This window comes from Copadichromis virginalis, linkage group LG10 (assembly GCF_057382275.1).
Source record: "Copadichromis virginalis isolate Kocher_CV1m ecotype Utaka linkage group LG10, C_Virginalis_male_GT1.1, whole genome shotgun sequence".
In the NCBI taxonomy this organism is placed as follows: Eukaryota; Metazoa; Chordata; class Actinopteri; order Cichliformes; family Cichlidae; genus Copadichromis; species Copadichromis virginalis.
Window position 1 is genome coordinate 12,105,060 of NC_140627.1, and position 14,577 is coordinate 12,119,636.

General features: G+C 40.9%; 2 protein-coding genes and 1 long non-coding RNA gene across 4 annotated transcripts in view; 1 reads left to right on the forward strand and 2 right to left on the reverse strand.

The window, feature by feature from the left end:
- Positions 1–793: 793 nt before the first annotated feature.
- Positions 794–3,459, reverse strand: bkgd (beta-keto-L-gulonate decarboxylase). Its single transcript, XM_085469836.1, has 8 exons — positions 3,284–3,459; positions 3,107–3,205; positions 2,876–2,949; positions 2,688–2,789; positions 2,379–2,555; positions 2,009–2,158; positions 1,806–1,922; positions 794–1,671 (listed from the first exon to the last, which is right to left on the reverse strand). Exons 1-8 carry the CDS (start codon positions 3,348–3,350, stop codon positions 1,498–1,500), a joined length of 960 nt encoding a protein of 319 aa, XP_085325962.1. The 5' UTR covers positions 3,351–3,459; the 3' UTR covers positions 794–1,497.
- Positions 3,460–4,098: 639 nt separating this feature from the next.
- pho (phoenix) lies at positions 4,099–10,768 on the forward strand. The gene is made up of 5 exons (XM_085469838.1): positions 4,099–4,404; positions 5,862–6,147; positions 6,234–6,361; positions 7,495–7,537; positions 7,612–10,768. The coding sequence occupies exons 1-5, from the start codon at positions 4,196–4,198 to the stop codon at positions 10,204–10,206; spliced, it is 3,261 nt and encodes a 1,086-aa protein (XP_085325964.1). The 5' UTR covers positions 4,099–4,195; the 3' UTR covers positions 10,207–10,768.
- Positions 10,769–13,454: 2,686 nt separating this feature from the next.
- LOC146699906 (uncharacterized) overlaps positions 13,455–14,577 on the reverse strand; it is a 38,383-nt gene continuing 37,260 nt past the window's right edge. For both annotated transcript variants that reach the window (XR_014922488.1, XR_014922487.1), the window contains one exon: positions 13,455–14,508. This is a non-coding gene — a long non-coding RNA (uncharacterized LOC146699906). The remainder of the gene's footprint in view (positions 14,509–14,577) is intronic.

Here is a 14,577-nt window from a genome sequence, read left to right on the forward strand (position 1 = left end):
TTACATTTTAATAGAAGTATTCAATTTTTTTTAAATAAAAGAAATATAAAAACAAATTAATTTAATTATTATATTGGAAACATGGTATGCCCACAGTGAAACAGATAATATTAAAAGCCTGTATGCCTGTTGGCTATACACGTAGCTGTACAAGAACCTTTAAACAGCCTTTAGGGAAAATTTCTTAAACGTTCCTTCCAAAAGGTTTCCCCAAATACTAGGGGGAAACATTTAGAAAGCCTCAAAGTTCTACTATCACCCAATCAGACGGTAGCAATGTAATTCATTCAGACACAAAGACATGGTTGCTGAAGTTCCAACAGAACATGAGAATAGGGAAGAAAGGTGATTTAACTGTCTTGTTACAATCGAGGTATGCAGAAGAGCATCTTCGAACACACGTTGAACCTTGAAGCAGATGGACTAAGCAGTGGACAACCACACCACGTATCACATTTGTCTGTTAAAAAAAGCAAAGAGGGCCTACAGTTTGCACCGGCTAATGAAAACTGGGCTATAGAAGATTAGAAAAACGTGGCCTGGTGATGAATGTTTAGTGATGCAACTTTCGAATGGTAGGGTCAAAGTTTCATGTAGACAACATAAAAACATGCATCTATCCTTATTTGTCTCAGTGGTTGAGGCTGGTGCCATGGTGTGAGGGATATTTCCTTGGCACACTTTGACCCCTTGGTACCAACAGAAAATCAGTTCAGCCTTTCCCACAGCTTACTTGAACCTTACCAAACAGAATATATAGTTATTTTACAACACACATTAAAAAAAAAGCCACTCAGAAGAAAATCATTGTCTTAGTTTATTAATTAAATGACAAAGTTCTTTACAAGTAACACATCTTTCCATCGGTTTTGCTGTGACAGTTTTCCACTGAGGAAAGATTTATTTGAAATGCCACAAGATGGATTTAAAACACTAAAATCTGATTTACTTTAAAACAATATCACTGGTTAGGTGTACACAGTTATACGCTTACACCACTGGTCTTTCTAAGCACCAGCACTGCTATTCTACCCTGTTTCAGCAAGTGGAAGTATAAGAAAGCGATGTGAGGTGGATATTAATCAAGCACATTGTGCACACACCCACAAGAGGCCTAATCATACAAATAAGTGAATCCAGGGTGTGGGCAGGTTGGCCACAGAGGTTTTTAAAAAGCTAGCTTTCTCTAAGAAGCTTTACCTACTGCAACAGTCTAGCCTGCAACACGTTGCACAACCTTTTTGATTGCAGTAGAGTCAGCAAGCATTAATGTAGGCCAAGGTCCAAAGTACGTCAGCGTTGTGATGTCACTGTCCACCTTTTTTTTCCTTCACACAATTCAGATCACTTCATTGGGATTCTTTTATTTTATTTTATTGATTCATGTGCAGTGACTTTTTTATGTGTGAAATGTAACATGCTTTAAATGAATCAATGAGTCGCCTCAGTTTAGATTATCAGAAGATTCTGTGCTGCCAACATGTTTTATGCAGTTTTTTAATCTCGTCCGACACCGTGGGTCTCCTTCGGCCTGTCGATGCGGTAGACAAACTCTGCAGGCATGAAATAGCCCAGATACTCCACACTGTCAGGTGTAGTGTCTATGTAGTAGTGGCCACCTTCTCCGTGGTGACTGAAGCAGTGGGTGTGTTCCACACGCAGGTCCAGGCCCTGCAAAGCAACCAGGCGGACATTACAAAGAAGCCTACTGAACAAAAACACCGTAATCAGGTAATAAAACTATAACCAGATCTTTTTATATTTCTGCATCACGCTGAGGTGTGAGTCTATTGGCTTTAACTTACAGGGTCTCTGGATACGAGCACCGACTGGCAGATGAGTGGAGCGCTGACCTCAAAGTGCTTGAGCCAGTTGTTGACGTCATCGTTGGTGTTGAGGGGGCAGACTGAGAACTCTCTTGGCTGTTGACAGGCAAGGAAACAAATCAAAGCACGTGGCTGTGCCAGCAGCAGTCTGTAACATGCTCTGTGTCATGTCCACTATTTACCATGATGTGGATTTTAGCCTTCCCTTTCTGGATGATGAAGGTGCCTCCCAGGGCCAGACTTTTATCAGGGTAATGAGCTTCAAGGCTCGTCCGCAAGGCCGTCACCAGACTGTGACTTCCTGTTCTCCTCTTTGCCTGAACCTCTATGACCTGCAGAGGCACACGGGTGAAGACTACCAACTCAGCATGTTTAGGCACACAACTCTTGTTAATGTTTATTCTCTCATTAAATGGGGCTAAAGTTCACGCAAAACAACATCAGCAATGTTATTAACTTACAGATAATTATGTTTAAGTATAACTAGTTCGTTATTTTCCAAAAGCCAAATCAGGATGAGAGTGCATTTTTTAAAAGGCTATGACTGATTACCCTTCCAGGTTTCCCTTCGCAAGCATACAGATTTCCCAGCAGCCCAAAGTTGCAGTCTGTGAACTTGTCGCTGTATTTTTCTAGCAGACACTGGTCATCAGCTGGGTTGATGGAGGAGAAGTAGCTGCTGTTCACTGCGGGCCTTCCCCCTGCCTCGGTCAGAACCAGAGGCATCAGCTGTGGACAAGAACATTCATTCCACTGACTGCTGCCGTACCAAACTGCCCTTTCAAGATTATAATGACAGCTAGTTTATACTGAGGTCATTTGCTGAGTGAAGCACTTTGAATTAGAAGGAAGGCAATTCACCTCTGCGTTCATTCCAACTATTCTATTGGGAGCAGCTGCTGCACCGAGGATGAAAGCGCCTGGAAGTTCCAGCTCCTTTGATACAGTGTTCATGTTGTATTCCTGACAGTAGAAGAAGATGCTGAATATGCTTTAGCAAAACTTTTCATTAAAGTTTCTCAATGCAATTCTTTTATTTTAAAACCTACCTTTTCCTTTCTGACCAGAGGCACCAGATATGGCACACCACCAACATCAGTGATGCGAGGGCTTCCACACAAGCCTGCAGGGTACAGGCGAAATTAAGATACGTTTCTGATACGCAGTCTGCAAATGAAGCTCATCCCCACTCATATGCATGTTTTATGAAGTGTTTTAAATTGACCAAAATGCATATGCATTCGTTTTTAATCACACTTGTGTTCTTGATAGGCTCCTACCTTTGACAGGAAACTGGAAGGGTTCTTTGGTGAGATCCGGACACTCCACAACACTCACTTGAACTTCAGCAAAGTTGGTTTCCAGTCCTGCTTGTAATACTGCAACCAAACACCTTCATTAGCGCCGAGTCACATGAACACGCATGCACAACTTTGCGCTTATATATCAGAGCTTACCGCCACGCAGCTCTTCTAGATCTGGGGCGTGCAGCTGAACCTTCTCGGTTTTGCTGGTGTCTGCCATAGATCCACCTGAGAGTGCGCGCGCTGGGATACAGTTTAGAGGTGCAGGGAAAGTGGATAAGAAAAAGCGGACAGGACCAGGGTTAACTTCAAACAAAGAGTAAATAAGAACAAGATGATAACCCTCCCCGGAAGTGTTTCCTCATCCAATTTAAAGACATTGGTTATTTCTTTCACTTAGAAAATCGAACAAAAAATTGCCCATATTCGCCGTAATAATTAATAATTCCCTCTAGATAAAAAGGAAAGCATTATTATTGGTTGGCTCTAGATGTGGGGTCTTTGGGCTCGGGAAATCTCCCAACTCTATGAACTGCACAAGAGCTCATTAAATAATGCAGACCACGACAAGGACGATGCATGTGATTCACACATCAGGAGACACTTTACATTTGTCGCAAGTTGCTGAACAGACTGTGGATATATGTAGTGTATAAGCCGGTTTGGTGCACAGTCTCATACAGAAAACGAGCTGCTCGTGCTTCGCTGTCTGAACGGAATTAATACCATTATTACTGCTAATTGCAATATTAATATTAATTCTATCTCTGCGTGAGGCTCATTGTTATGTCGAGTTGATGCAGGAGCCATCAACCCACAAAAAACATCTTATATAGAGCTCAGCTGAAGACAAAACCGGAAGTGTAAACACTGTAACCTCTTGATTCTTTTAGTATCGTCTGTCTCCTCTTTGGCGATTGGTCAGATGACCATCGTCATCTCGGTGACGTCTAAACACTTCCAGGTCGAATCGCATGTGGAGTGTTTTACGTGTTTTGGTGGAGATTCTTGTATTTACGTGTTTCATGTCTAAGATTTTTCACGGATCCGTCGGTGAGTCCTACGATGGCGAAAGTGCGTCGGTCCAATGAGTGGACTGAATCCGACGCTGTTGCTGAAGTTGCTACAGCGGATCCATCGGATTTTGTGCTGGAAACGTTCCCTCCTGAATATGTGGACAGAATTTCGAGGTTTATAGAGTCTTCTTCTGTTCTCTGTTCGAGTCAGAACAGAGAGGATGGTGCAGCCGAAGGAGAGCCCACTGAAGCAGACAGGTGAGGAGTGGAGGTCACTCCGGCTTAGATACTCTGACAAATGTATCTACATGTCTGTATTTTTCACAAACAGCACACACATGCAGACACACACACACTAAAGATAACCCCAAATTTCGTGAACGCAATATTAACATTGTATTTCATAAAAGAGCACTTGGATTTGTAGATAATGCAAAGAAAAACTGATAGTCTTCCTTGCAATGATCCCATAACACGGTACAACAAGGTAAACAGTGTACTGTGTCAGAAGATTGACATCAGTCTGCTAAATAAATGCTCTATATTGTAATATAATAAAGGAAGAACGGTCAGATATCCTCCATCCATCCTCTGTACTCTTCTGCACCTTTCTCCTTGCCACAACACCACACATCCTTCCTCCTCATGGTCAGGGTGTTACTGCTTTTGTACACCACCTCCTCCAGTTTCACTCATTATCCTGTACACGATACTGCACTCAAGTTCAGTAAACATATTTTTCCAGGGCCTACTTTTCAGTGGGAAACCTCCAGTTTTGCAGAATAAAAATAAAGTTTGATCGCTAGGGTCTGAGCTCATTTCTCCAAACTAATATATCACATATTAAATTGAGTATAAAAAAATAAGTAAGCCCTTGCCCCAAAGGCCTACAGGTGGAGGGGCTGAAACAGATGTTGGTGATTGAGAAAAACCTCAACAATACCTTTTTAAAAGTTAAATACAGTCACTTTCCTGTGGTGCAGTTGAACTCCTGTGCGAGCATCAGAATGTGGAGTAAATGTGATTTAAGTGACTTTGAAAGTGGCATAGTTGTTGGTGCTGAAGTCCAAGTATTTCACAAACTGCTGATCTATTAGGATTTTCCCCAGAACCATTGCCCTGGTTTACAGCGAATGATCCAAAAAAAGAGAAAATATCCTGTGAACATTATTGAAGCCAACAGTTACTCAATTACATTTTACATCCAAGATATGCAGAAGAGTATCTGTCTGCATTATTCCATCCTGCTTTATATCAGCATCGAAAACCACTGAAGTGATGTAATGGTGTGGGGGATATTTTCTTGGCACACTTTAATCCTCTTGATGCCAACCAACCCTAAATTTGACGCCAGAGCGTGTCTGAGGATCGTTGCTGACTATGTCTCTATCGCCAAAGTCAAACCATCTTCTGATGTCTGCCATCGTCATATCATTTCAAACTGGTTTCTTGAGCACGACAATGAGTTCTTTGCACTCAAATTGCCTCTGTGGCCAGCAGATCTCAAAATCAATGTACACTTCACAAAGTAGCCGGTGATTTTAGACGCCCAAATCTGAGGATGTGCTTAGGACCAAATTCTAGAAAAATGGATTCGCACTTGAATGTGTTTAAAATATGTCTGTTTGTCTGTTGCCTCCAGGTCATGAAAATGTTTTGAAAACTGCAAAAACTCTTGAGCTTGACACACTGACCATATAATTGTGTCTGCGCAGTGACTCAGCGGACAGCCTGTTCATCACTCAGAAGCCTGTACCTGAGGCCGTGAGGTCAGGAAGACGGAAGCGCCGCGGCCTACGATCAGGTCTCACGTCTCCCAGAGAACGAGAGGAAAGTGAAGATGACAGTTCACCTTCGGCCTCCCTTCAAGACACCAGAAGTAAAAGGAAAAAAAAAGAGACAAAACTCAGAATGCCAAAGTACAGTTTCCCGTTCCTCAAAGACAAGATGCCGAAAGCCAAGGGCATTTTTTTAAGTGAAGTGCAAAACACGAGGCTACATGTAAGCATAAACAACAGCAGCAGAGCACACGCTTGTTACAGCAAATGCCAGCAAATGTTAGAACTAAAGCCTTTTATTTGTTCCAGTATTCTTCAGTGGGGGCCTTCTTTGATTGTATAAGAAAGCTGCAACAGAGCTATCAAACCGTAGAGGATCTGGAGTCAAATTTACCAGCAATTGACATGAATGGAGAGTGCATATCTCCAATATCAGAGTAAGTCTTTAATGCTAGTTGAAATGTTGTTTTGTTACTGATTTCCTTAGTTGCCTTTAAAGCTTGCTTTTATGTTTTTACACTGCATTTCACTTCCTTTTATGCATTTGAATCATTTTTTTCTGTCTCATGTTTGCTATTCTCACTACATTGTAGAACAGTAATATATATTGGAAACTGGTGAATAATGTAGCGAAGAAAATGGCAAAGAAAGCAGGCTGTGTTTCAGATGCCTCAAAGTTGCCACTTTTTCTTCTGGAACATGTTCAAGCAACTCCCGAGTCTTGTCAAAAGAGGAGTGGTGGGATGTTTTCCTCCTTTATGTATTTAGACCATGAGAGACACAAGTAGGATCATTCATAGCATATTAACAAAAATCGAAAAATGAATCATCGGACCATGAAGGTGAAGTTCTTGACATTCTCCATCCTCTTTGGCCTTCAGGGACTGATGCTTGTCTTTGTCAAGAACTTGAAAGTAAGTTGAGTCCTCAAAACCCATCGCATGCAATGAAACTGTCAGACGATGATGAGGTCTACTCCAGAAAAGTGTTAATGAAAGTTCCCTTTACTGCAGAGGGGGTGTTTGCAGAAGGTACCAGCCTGATGAAACAAACTATTAACATCACCTCAGATTAGAGCTGCAGACATATCTCACTTTTGAAGGAGTGATGATTTTCTTCCCACATAAATTTGCCTAACATCTGCTGGCACAGCCACGTAAAGCTCAGGTCTCAAATCTGTCAAAATGTGAGCCGATTTGTAAAAGCACCAATGCAGAACTGAGGCAAAAGAGGTGCGTGTGAATTAGCCAATAGTAAGAAGAGAGCTGTGTGGACTAAGACACGAGGAGTGGACATTAGAGCAGTGGGAACTGGACTCTGAGAGAGGGTGAAATCTGTCACCAGAGTGTAAAGTTGAATGTGGAATCTGTCGGGTTTTGCTTTGTTTACATCCATTTCTTCCAAAAAGAAACCTTCATTGAACAGATGTATTCAAACATATTACTGACACGTTTTACCAGTTTATCAGCTGCATGTAAAGTACTTTGAAATACACTAAAGCATATTAAAGGCATTAAGAAATACAGCTGAAATGTTTGGTAATTCAACAACTTCCTTTCTTCTATTTCAGGGGAGAAGAAGAAAATGTAGGAGACGAGGACATGAAAGTGGTGGTAAGCAGGCTCTTGATACTATAATGAGCACTTTATGAGCATGTACAGGCCCTAAGTTGTGTGTCATTTGACAGGCAAAGAAGCATTTTGTGATACCATCAAAAAGGAGACACTCACAGTCCTGGTATAGCGAGAAGAAGAGAAATAGTAAAGGAAAACAGTGGACGGAAGGACTTACTGGTGATGAAATGCCACCAGGAGGATGGGGGGTTGTGTTACATAAAATACCAGCTAAGAAACCCTCATTGAGAGCTGCACAGTCTTCAGATTTGGAGAGCTCTGATGATGAAGATCCTTCTTGTAGCATTCTGAGAGAGAAGAGGACGAGTAATAAACAGCTCACACCCCAAAGCGTCCGCGCTCAAACCGTAACTCTAAAGACAAACAGTAAAAAGAGAGACAGCTCTGAGGGAAAAGAAATGGAGGATGAGCTGAGTGACAGCAGTCCTCCACAAAGTCCAAAGGAATGCATGCAAAAGTGCAGAGTTTCAAACAAAGAGGAGCTATCCCAGCAAGGGCGGGGAGACAGTGAGCCTGCAGACCAAAGTTTCTTCCAGAGTGACAACAATAATGTTGCTACATGCAGTGAAACCAAAGTGAAGAAGAAGCAAAATCACAGAGAACATAATGAAAGTGCAGAAGAAGCTGATGATGAAAGTCAGGAGGAGGTGGAGGTTCAGTATGCTGCACTGACTGTGAATGAGGAAATCACTGAGGTGGAGGAAAGTCCTCATCTGTCACAGACCATCAGCGAGCTGGAGCTTAATGAAAAAAATAGGTTGGAGGAGAGTGACATCTCTGATTCAGAACAGAGGAAGAAGAAAAAGGACAAGCAAGAAAACGAAAATACAGAAGAAGAAAAGAGCCAGGACGAGCTGGAGGATCAGCACACTGCATCATCTTTGAATGAGGAAATCACTGAAGTGGAAGAGACTCAACATCTATCACAGACTGTTAATGAGCTGGATCTTAATGCAAAGATCGGTTTGGAGGACAGTGACGTTCCTGATTCACAACAGAAGAAGGTGAAAGAGGACAAAGAAATCAAAAATGCAGAAGAGGAAAAGAGCCAGAGTCAGGACAAGCTGGAGGATCAGCACGATGCCGCATCTGTGAATGACAAAATCACTGAGGTGGAGCAGGAGACTCCCTGTTTGTCACAGGTCACCAGCGTGCTTGATGTTACCGGAAAAACTGTGATGGAGGACAGTGACGTGACTGATACACAACAGAAAAAGAAGAAGAAGAAAAAGAAGAAGGTGAAAGAGGACAACAACGAAAACAAAAATGCAGAAGAAGAACAGAGCCTGAGTCAGGGGAGGCTGGAGCTTCAGCACGCTGCAACATCTCTGGATGAGAAAGTGATTGAGGAGGAGGAGAGTGACATTCCTCATTCACAACAGAAGAAGAAGAAAAAGAAGAAAAGAAAGAAGTCACCTGAAGAACACGAAAAGGAGAAGATGAAAAAGAAAATGTCAGAAAGCAACGATGGTGAGGAGGAAGATGTCGAGCAGTTAAAGTGCAACATCGCTCCTGAATCTCTTCACGATGATGTGGAGATACCAACAAAGAAGAAGAAAAAAGGAACAGAGAAAAAGAAAGAGTTTAAAGATGAAGGTGAAGGTTTCAGAAATACTGAAGCTTTTCAGGAAAACCTTGAGAAAACTTTGGAATCCAGTTGTGCAAAAAGAAAAAAGCACAAAAAGTCATCTCAAAGAGATGAATCTAACACTCCCGAAGATGAAGAAAATCCACAGAAAACAGATGAGATTGAAGACCATGATGCTGGTTTACTGATGACCAAGAAGAAGAAGAAAATGAAAAAAATGTCAAGCATGGAGGGCTCCAATGACACTGTGGCACAAAGCTCTGATCTGTTGTCTGTGCAGCGGAAAAAAAAGAAGAGGAAATCTTTCTTCCTCGGTGCTGATGTCGAGGGAAAAGCTGCTCATTCAGAGGAAGAAAAACATTGTCCTTTGCAATCTGTGGCTGCTGAAAAGCCAGGCGTCAGCACCGGCAGTCCTGCTGAATCAGCAGAAATCACTGTAAGTTTGGACGAATCTAATGACAGAGTCAGGAAAAAGAAGAAGAGGAAAATGTTAACTGAACAAGAGAGTGTGGAAAAAGATCCGGAACCAGATTTTGAGGAACTTGAGGAGGCCCTGTCTGACACAGGGCTGAAGAAGAAGAAAAAGAAACGTAAGAGGAACGAAACCAAGTCAGCGACCCCTGTGAAAGGATCAGAAAATGCTGATACAAGATGCTCTGATGAGGCTGTGGTGTTAAAAAAGAAGAGGGAAAAAAATATCCAAGAAACTCCAGCAGCTGCAAGTGAAGAAACTGAATCGGAAAGTCTGTTTGAACATGCTTCACCATCTTTAGATACACCCAGAAAAGACAGCAAAAAGAAGACAAAGGGGAAATCTGCTCATAATGTTTCACTATGGAGTAAAGAACAATCTTATGGATGTTTAATCACATCCAAAGAAGGGCGTGAAACTGACATGAAAGAGCGAAAACGAACAGCTGATTGCAGTTTCACCACGCAGTTGTCAAAGACTTCTGCGCTGCCCTCTCCACACAGCATCAAGAAAAACAAGCCAAAAAAGCTCAAGCGCACCCTTCATAATCCCAGTGGGGACTTTCTTACACACAGTCAGTACCAGTAAAATAGCTCTCATCAGTCACTGGGACACAAACACCCATCAGTGTTTTTACAATGTAACTGCTGAGTGACTTTTTACCATTTTATTTTGTGTCAAAACATTTTATTATAATGGCTCTGTGAGCTTTTTAATGGTGAAAAGCATGTCATCAAAACAAACCATGATGGATGATTTTAATACTTTTTTTTTTCACAATAAAAGTTTCTGAATACTAAAGTCATTATTCATTTAATAAGTAATTATTTCAAAGAAATGTACTTTTAGCTATGCAAGTTAATACCGCATTGAATATATATCAACAATCTGCTTGGGAGTTTGCTGTTTGGAGTTTTAATTTGACCTCAATACCATCTAACCCAGCGGTCCCCAACCCCCGGGCCTCGGACCAGTACCGGTCCGTGAGTCGTTTGGTACCGGTCCGCGAGAGTTGAGGCTCAGGTGTGAAATGTATGGTTTTCAGGGTTTTTATTGTTTTTCAGCGTTATTTTGTTATCGTTTTTATCGTAAACTCTGTTTTCCTGGGTCTTTTCACGTGTGTTATGAATAAATCTTCTTTTTTTCGGTACTGGTACTAGTTTTATTTTGTTGTATTTAAAGCCGGTCCGTGAAAATATTGTTGGGCATAAACCGGTCCGTGGCGCAAAAAAGGTTGGGGACCACTGATCTACCCTGATGAAATGATAAATTATTTAGTTTTTCCATGACTGGGTTTTTAACTTTACTCTATGGCAGTCTGTGTAGTTTACAGTATTGATCCGTGTTTTTATGCTTAAGTAATTTAAGCTTCTCCAGCTCCATAGTCAACATCCATTGTCCAGTATATCCACTATCTGCTGCACATGTCCAAACCATCTCATTCTTGCATCTCCAGCAAGGATGCTGCTGCTGTCATCACTTCTTCTTGATACTTGAATGGTACTCATGGCCATTGGTCATGAGTATTTGCATGTTAATGATCAAGGAACTGACCTCCCAGCCCATTGTTCCTTCAGTGGTGCTAGTTTCAGTTATTATGCAAAAGTACTGTTTATAAGATTGGGGAAACGTGCGGTCAGCTGAGTCTAAAGAAGTGACCTGGATACGTTTCTCCCACTGAAAACGCTGCGTCTAGATGAACAGGATCCTCTTTTGGGTGTTCTATATAAGAATGTAGTCCACCGGTGTGCACTTCCTTCAATTCCCTCCATGCATCACCCTATGTTCCTCTCTCTTGTTGAAGTACTTATTATAGAATAAGTACTTAAACAATTATTGAATGAGTGTGCTTTTTTTGTTCTGTGACCCATTCATTCATTACTCAAAGCTTTCCAACCAAGTCCTCTTTGGTGACATCTGGTGTCCAAAAATATGTTGAGCAGCTTGAATCTACAACTTGATATGAACTGCTTCGCTGTGATTGCCCACTCGATAGGGTTAAATTGACAGCTTCTCTTTAATATCACGTGACTGTTCTGTGTGATATTGGGCCGTTGTGGTGCTTTGAACATATATTTTTGGGGGTGAAAAAGATGATTTTGTGTCTTTTGATTACTAAATGATTTTAAGAAATATACCTTTGTTGTTTGAACATGTGCCCCAGAATACCTGAAAAACATTTTTGCAAAAAACATCCAATGCAGGAAGGCACAAGATGCAAAAAGAAATGTTAATAGTTCCACTGTAACTTGTCCTGAGGAAGACTGACTGTGGAGCAGAGCCAAGCAACTGTGTCAGTCTCTCTCTCCTCTCCAGTGAGGAGAGAGAGACCATTACAAAGTAAGTATATAAGAGAACGAAAAAAAAGTGACAAAAAATAAAATAAAACCCGGCTCCTTATAAAATAAACAATTACTCAAGAAATGCTCAACAGGGAAAAAAATATCAAACGAAACCTCAAATTGAAGAAATTGAGGTTCAAATACAATTAAGTATGACACTGTAACAAAAATATTTTACTTAATGGTAGCATGTTAACTTCAGTCATTGTGATTCATTGGTACAGTATTGACAGTTTAACACAAATATTTCTTTGGGAAAAGAAAACTACGGAAACACTGACTGAAGTGAAGCTTAGCAACTGTTTGTTTTAATTCTTTTGCCCACATATACATGTATACATAGATATGTTTTATATTGTAAATGATAAGGGTAGGCACCCTTTGCTTTGTTGACAGCGCTGCAAACTTTGCCTTCTCTCAATAAGCTTCATGGTGTAGTAACCTGAAATGGTTTTCACTTCACAGGTGTGTCTTGTTAAGGTTCATTTGTGTAATTTCTTGCCTTCTTAATGGGGTTGGGACCATCAGTTGTGCAGAAGTCAGGACTGTCAGTTATGTACCAACCAACTTTTAGAATTCATATTATGGCAAGAACCAATCAGCAAAGTCCAGAGAAACGATAGTCCATCATTATTTTAAGAACTAAAGATCAGTCAGTCTGAAAAATTGCTAAAACTTGGAATGCGTCTTTGTGTAGCTGCAAATACCATCAAGCACTGATGAAACTGGCTCAAATGAGGACCACTCCAGAAAAGGAAGACCAAGAGTCAGCTCTGGGGCTGAGGATAAATTCATCCGAGTCACTAGCCTCAGAAATTGCAAATTAACAGCACCCCAGAGCCCAGATAAATGCCACACAGAGTTTGAGTACCAGACACATCTCTACACCAAATGTTCAGAGAAGACTGCGCAAATCAGGCCTTTATGGTCAAATAGCTACTAAGGAAAAGCAAGCAGAGATTTGTTTGGGCCAAGAAACAATTTGAGTATCCACATGCAGCACAGCAAACCAGTGAGGGCTGTGGTTTGCCATTTCTACATCATTGTGGTTGCCAAATAATTTTAATATGACCTGCCTGACAAAGTGGAGTAGACCAAAAGATCCTCAAAAGCCAGACATCATGCCATGATCCAAGGTAATTCAGGAACAAATGAGAAACAAATTAACTGAGATTATCAGTCCGGAAAAGGTTATAAAGCCTTTTATAAAAGCAAAAAAAGAAGCTTTGGACCCCCCAAGTGTTCATGACTCCAATATAAGAAAGAGACTGTTGGCAAAAATGGCCCGCATGGCAGTGTTCCAAGATGAAAACCATCGCTAAGGCAAAAGGAACAAAGTCTCATCTCAATTTTGCCAGAAAATATCTTGATGACAGGGTCGCCACCAAAATTGACCCCCCCCCCCCAGCTCCCCCTGGCAAGTCTGTCCTATATTAATAATTTTAATAAACATAAGCACAGAGAAAGACACCCGACAATGAGTTGAAAGATTAGCTTATTTATTCCTACATATACAATTTGTCATTTGTATTGTCACTTTGTATGTTCCTCACAATTTCTCATCATCCTCCAATGTGGTTGAATTACAATTTCTCCTTCATGCAAACACTAGTATTGGTGTCATCCATTGGTGAGAACAATGTTAACATACTGTACAACCAAATTAGTTCCTAGAACTTAAATTATGCAAACTCATTGCCTCAAAACAAAAAAAACCAAACAAAAACCCACAAGTAAAACTTGATAACCAAGCTAGGACAATTTATTCATGGAGTACCCAGTACTTAGAATAATTAGATTTTTCTGAATGAAACCTATCCACATAGAAATCGAATGCAACTAGATCACATTATGTTTTATTATCCTCGAAATTAAAGACATTTTGTAATGCAGTTGAAATCAGACCAACTTTTATTTTCAAATGCAAAAAATATTTATTAGTCAACATACGGGACACATTAATGACAAACAAGTATATTCCCACTATTGTAGCTTGTGTTATTTAATTATACTTCAAATATTATCAAATTCCATCTATCCATCCATCCATCTTCATCCGCTTTATCCGGGGCCGGGTCGCAGGGGCAGCAGCCTAAGCAGAGAAGCCCAGACCTCCCTCTCCCCAGCCACCTTCTCCAGCTTATCCGGGGCAACACCAAGGCATTCCCAGGCCAGCCGAGAGATCTAATCTCTTCAGCGTGTCCTGGGACATGCCCGGAACACCTCACCCAGGAGGGATCCTTATCAAATTAAATTTTCATATTTGTTAAACAATTTAAAACTTTAATAACCTTACAAAAAAACAAAACCAAAGTCTCAGATTGAATTATTTTGAACCCAAGTTTAAGCAGTTCTGCTCAGTCCAGGCATTACAGCCTGAAAGACTGTCATGGATTAAGGTAATGAAAATGCAGTGATCGCAGAAAGTTCAACTTCCCTTATGTACAGTGGCAGTGAATGTGGGATGGAGATGCAATGGTCTTGAATCTGCAGGTGACTTTCTTCACTGAACACCATCTGTGATGGAGGGCTCGTCTCTCCTGGTATCCTATAAGGAAACAATCATATTCTTTAGAATGCCACATTACATTTGCTCTTCTTAAAACATTTTTTTCCT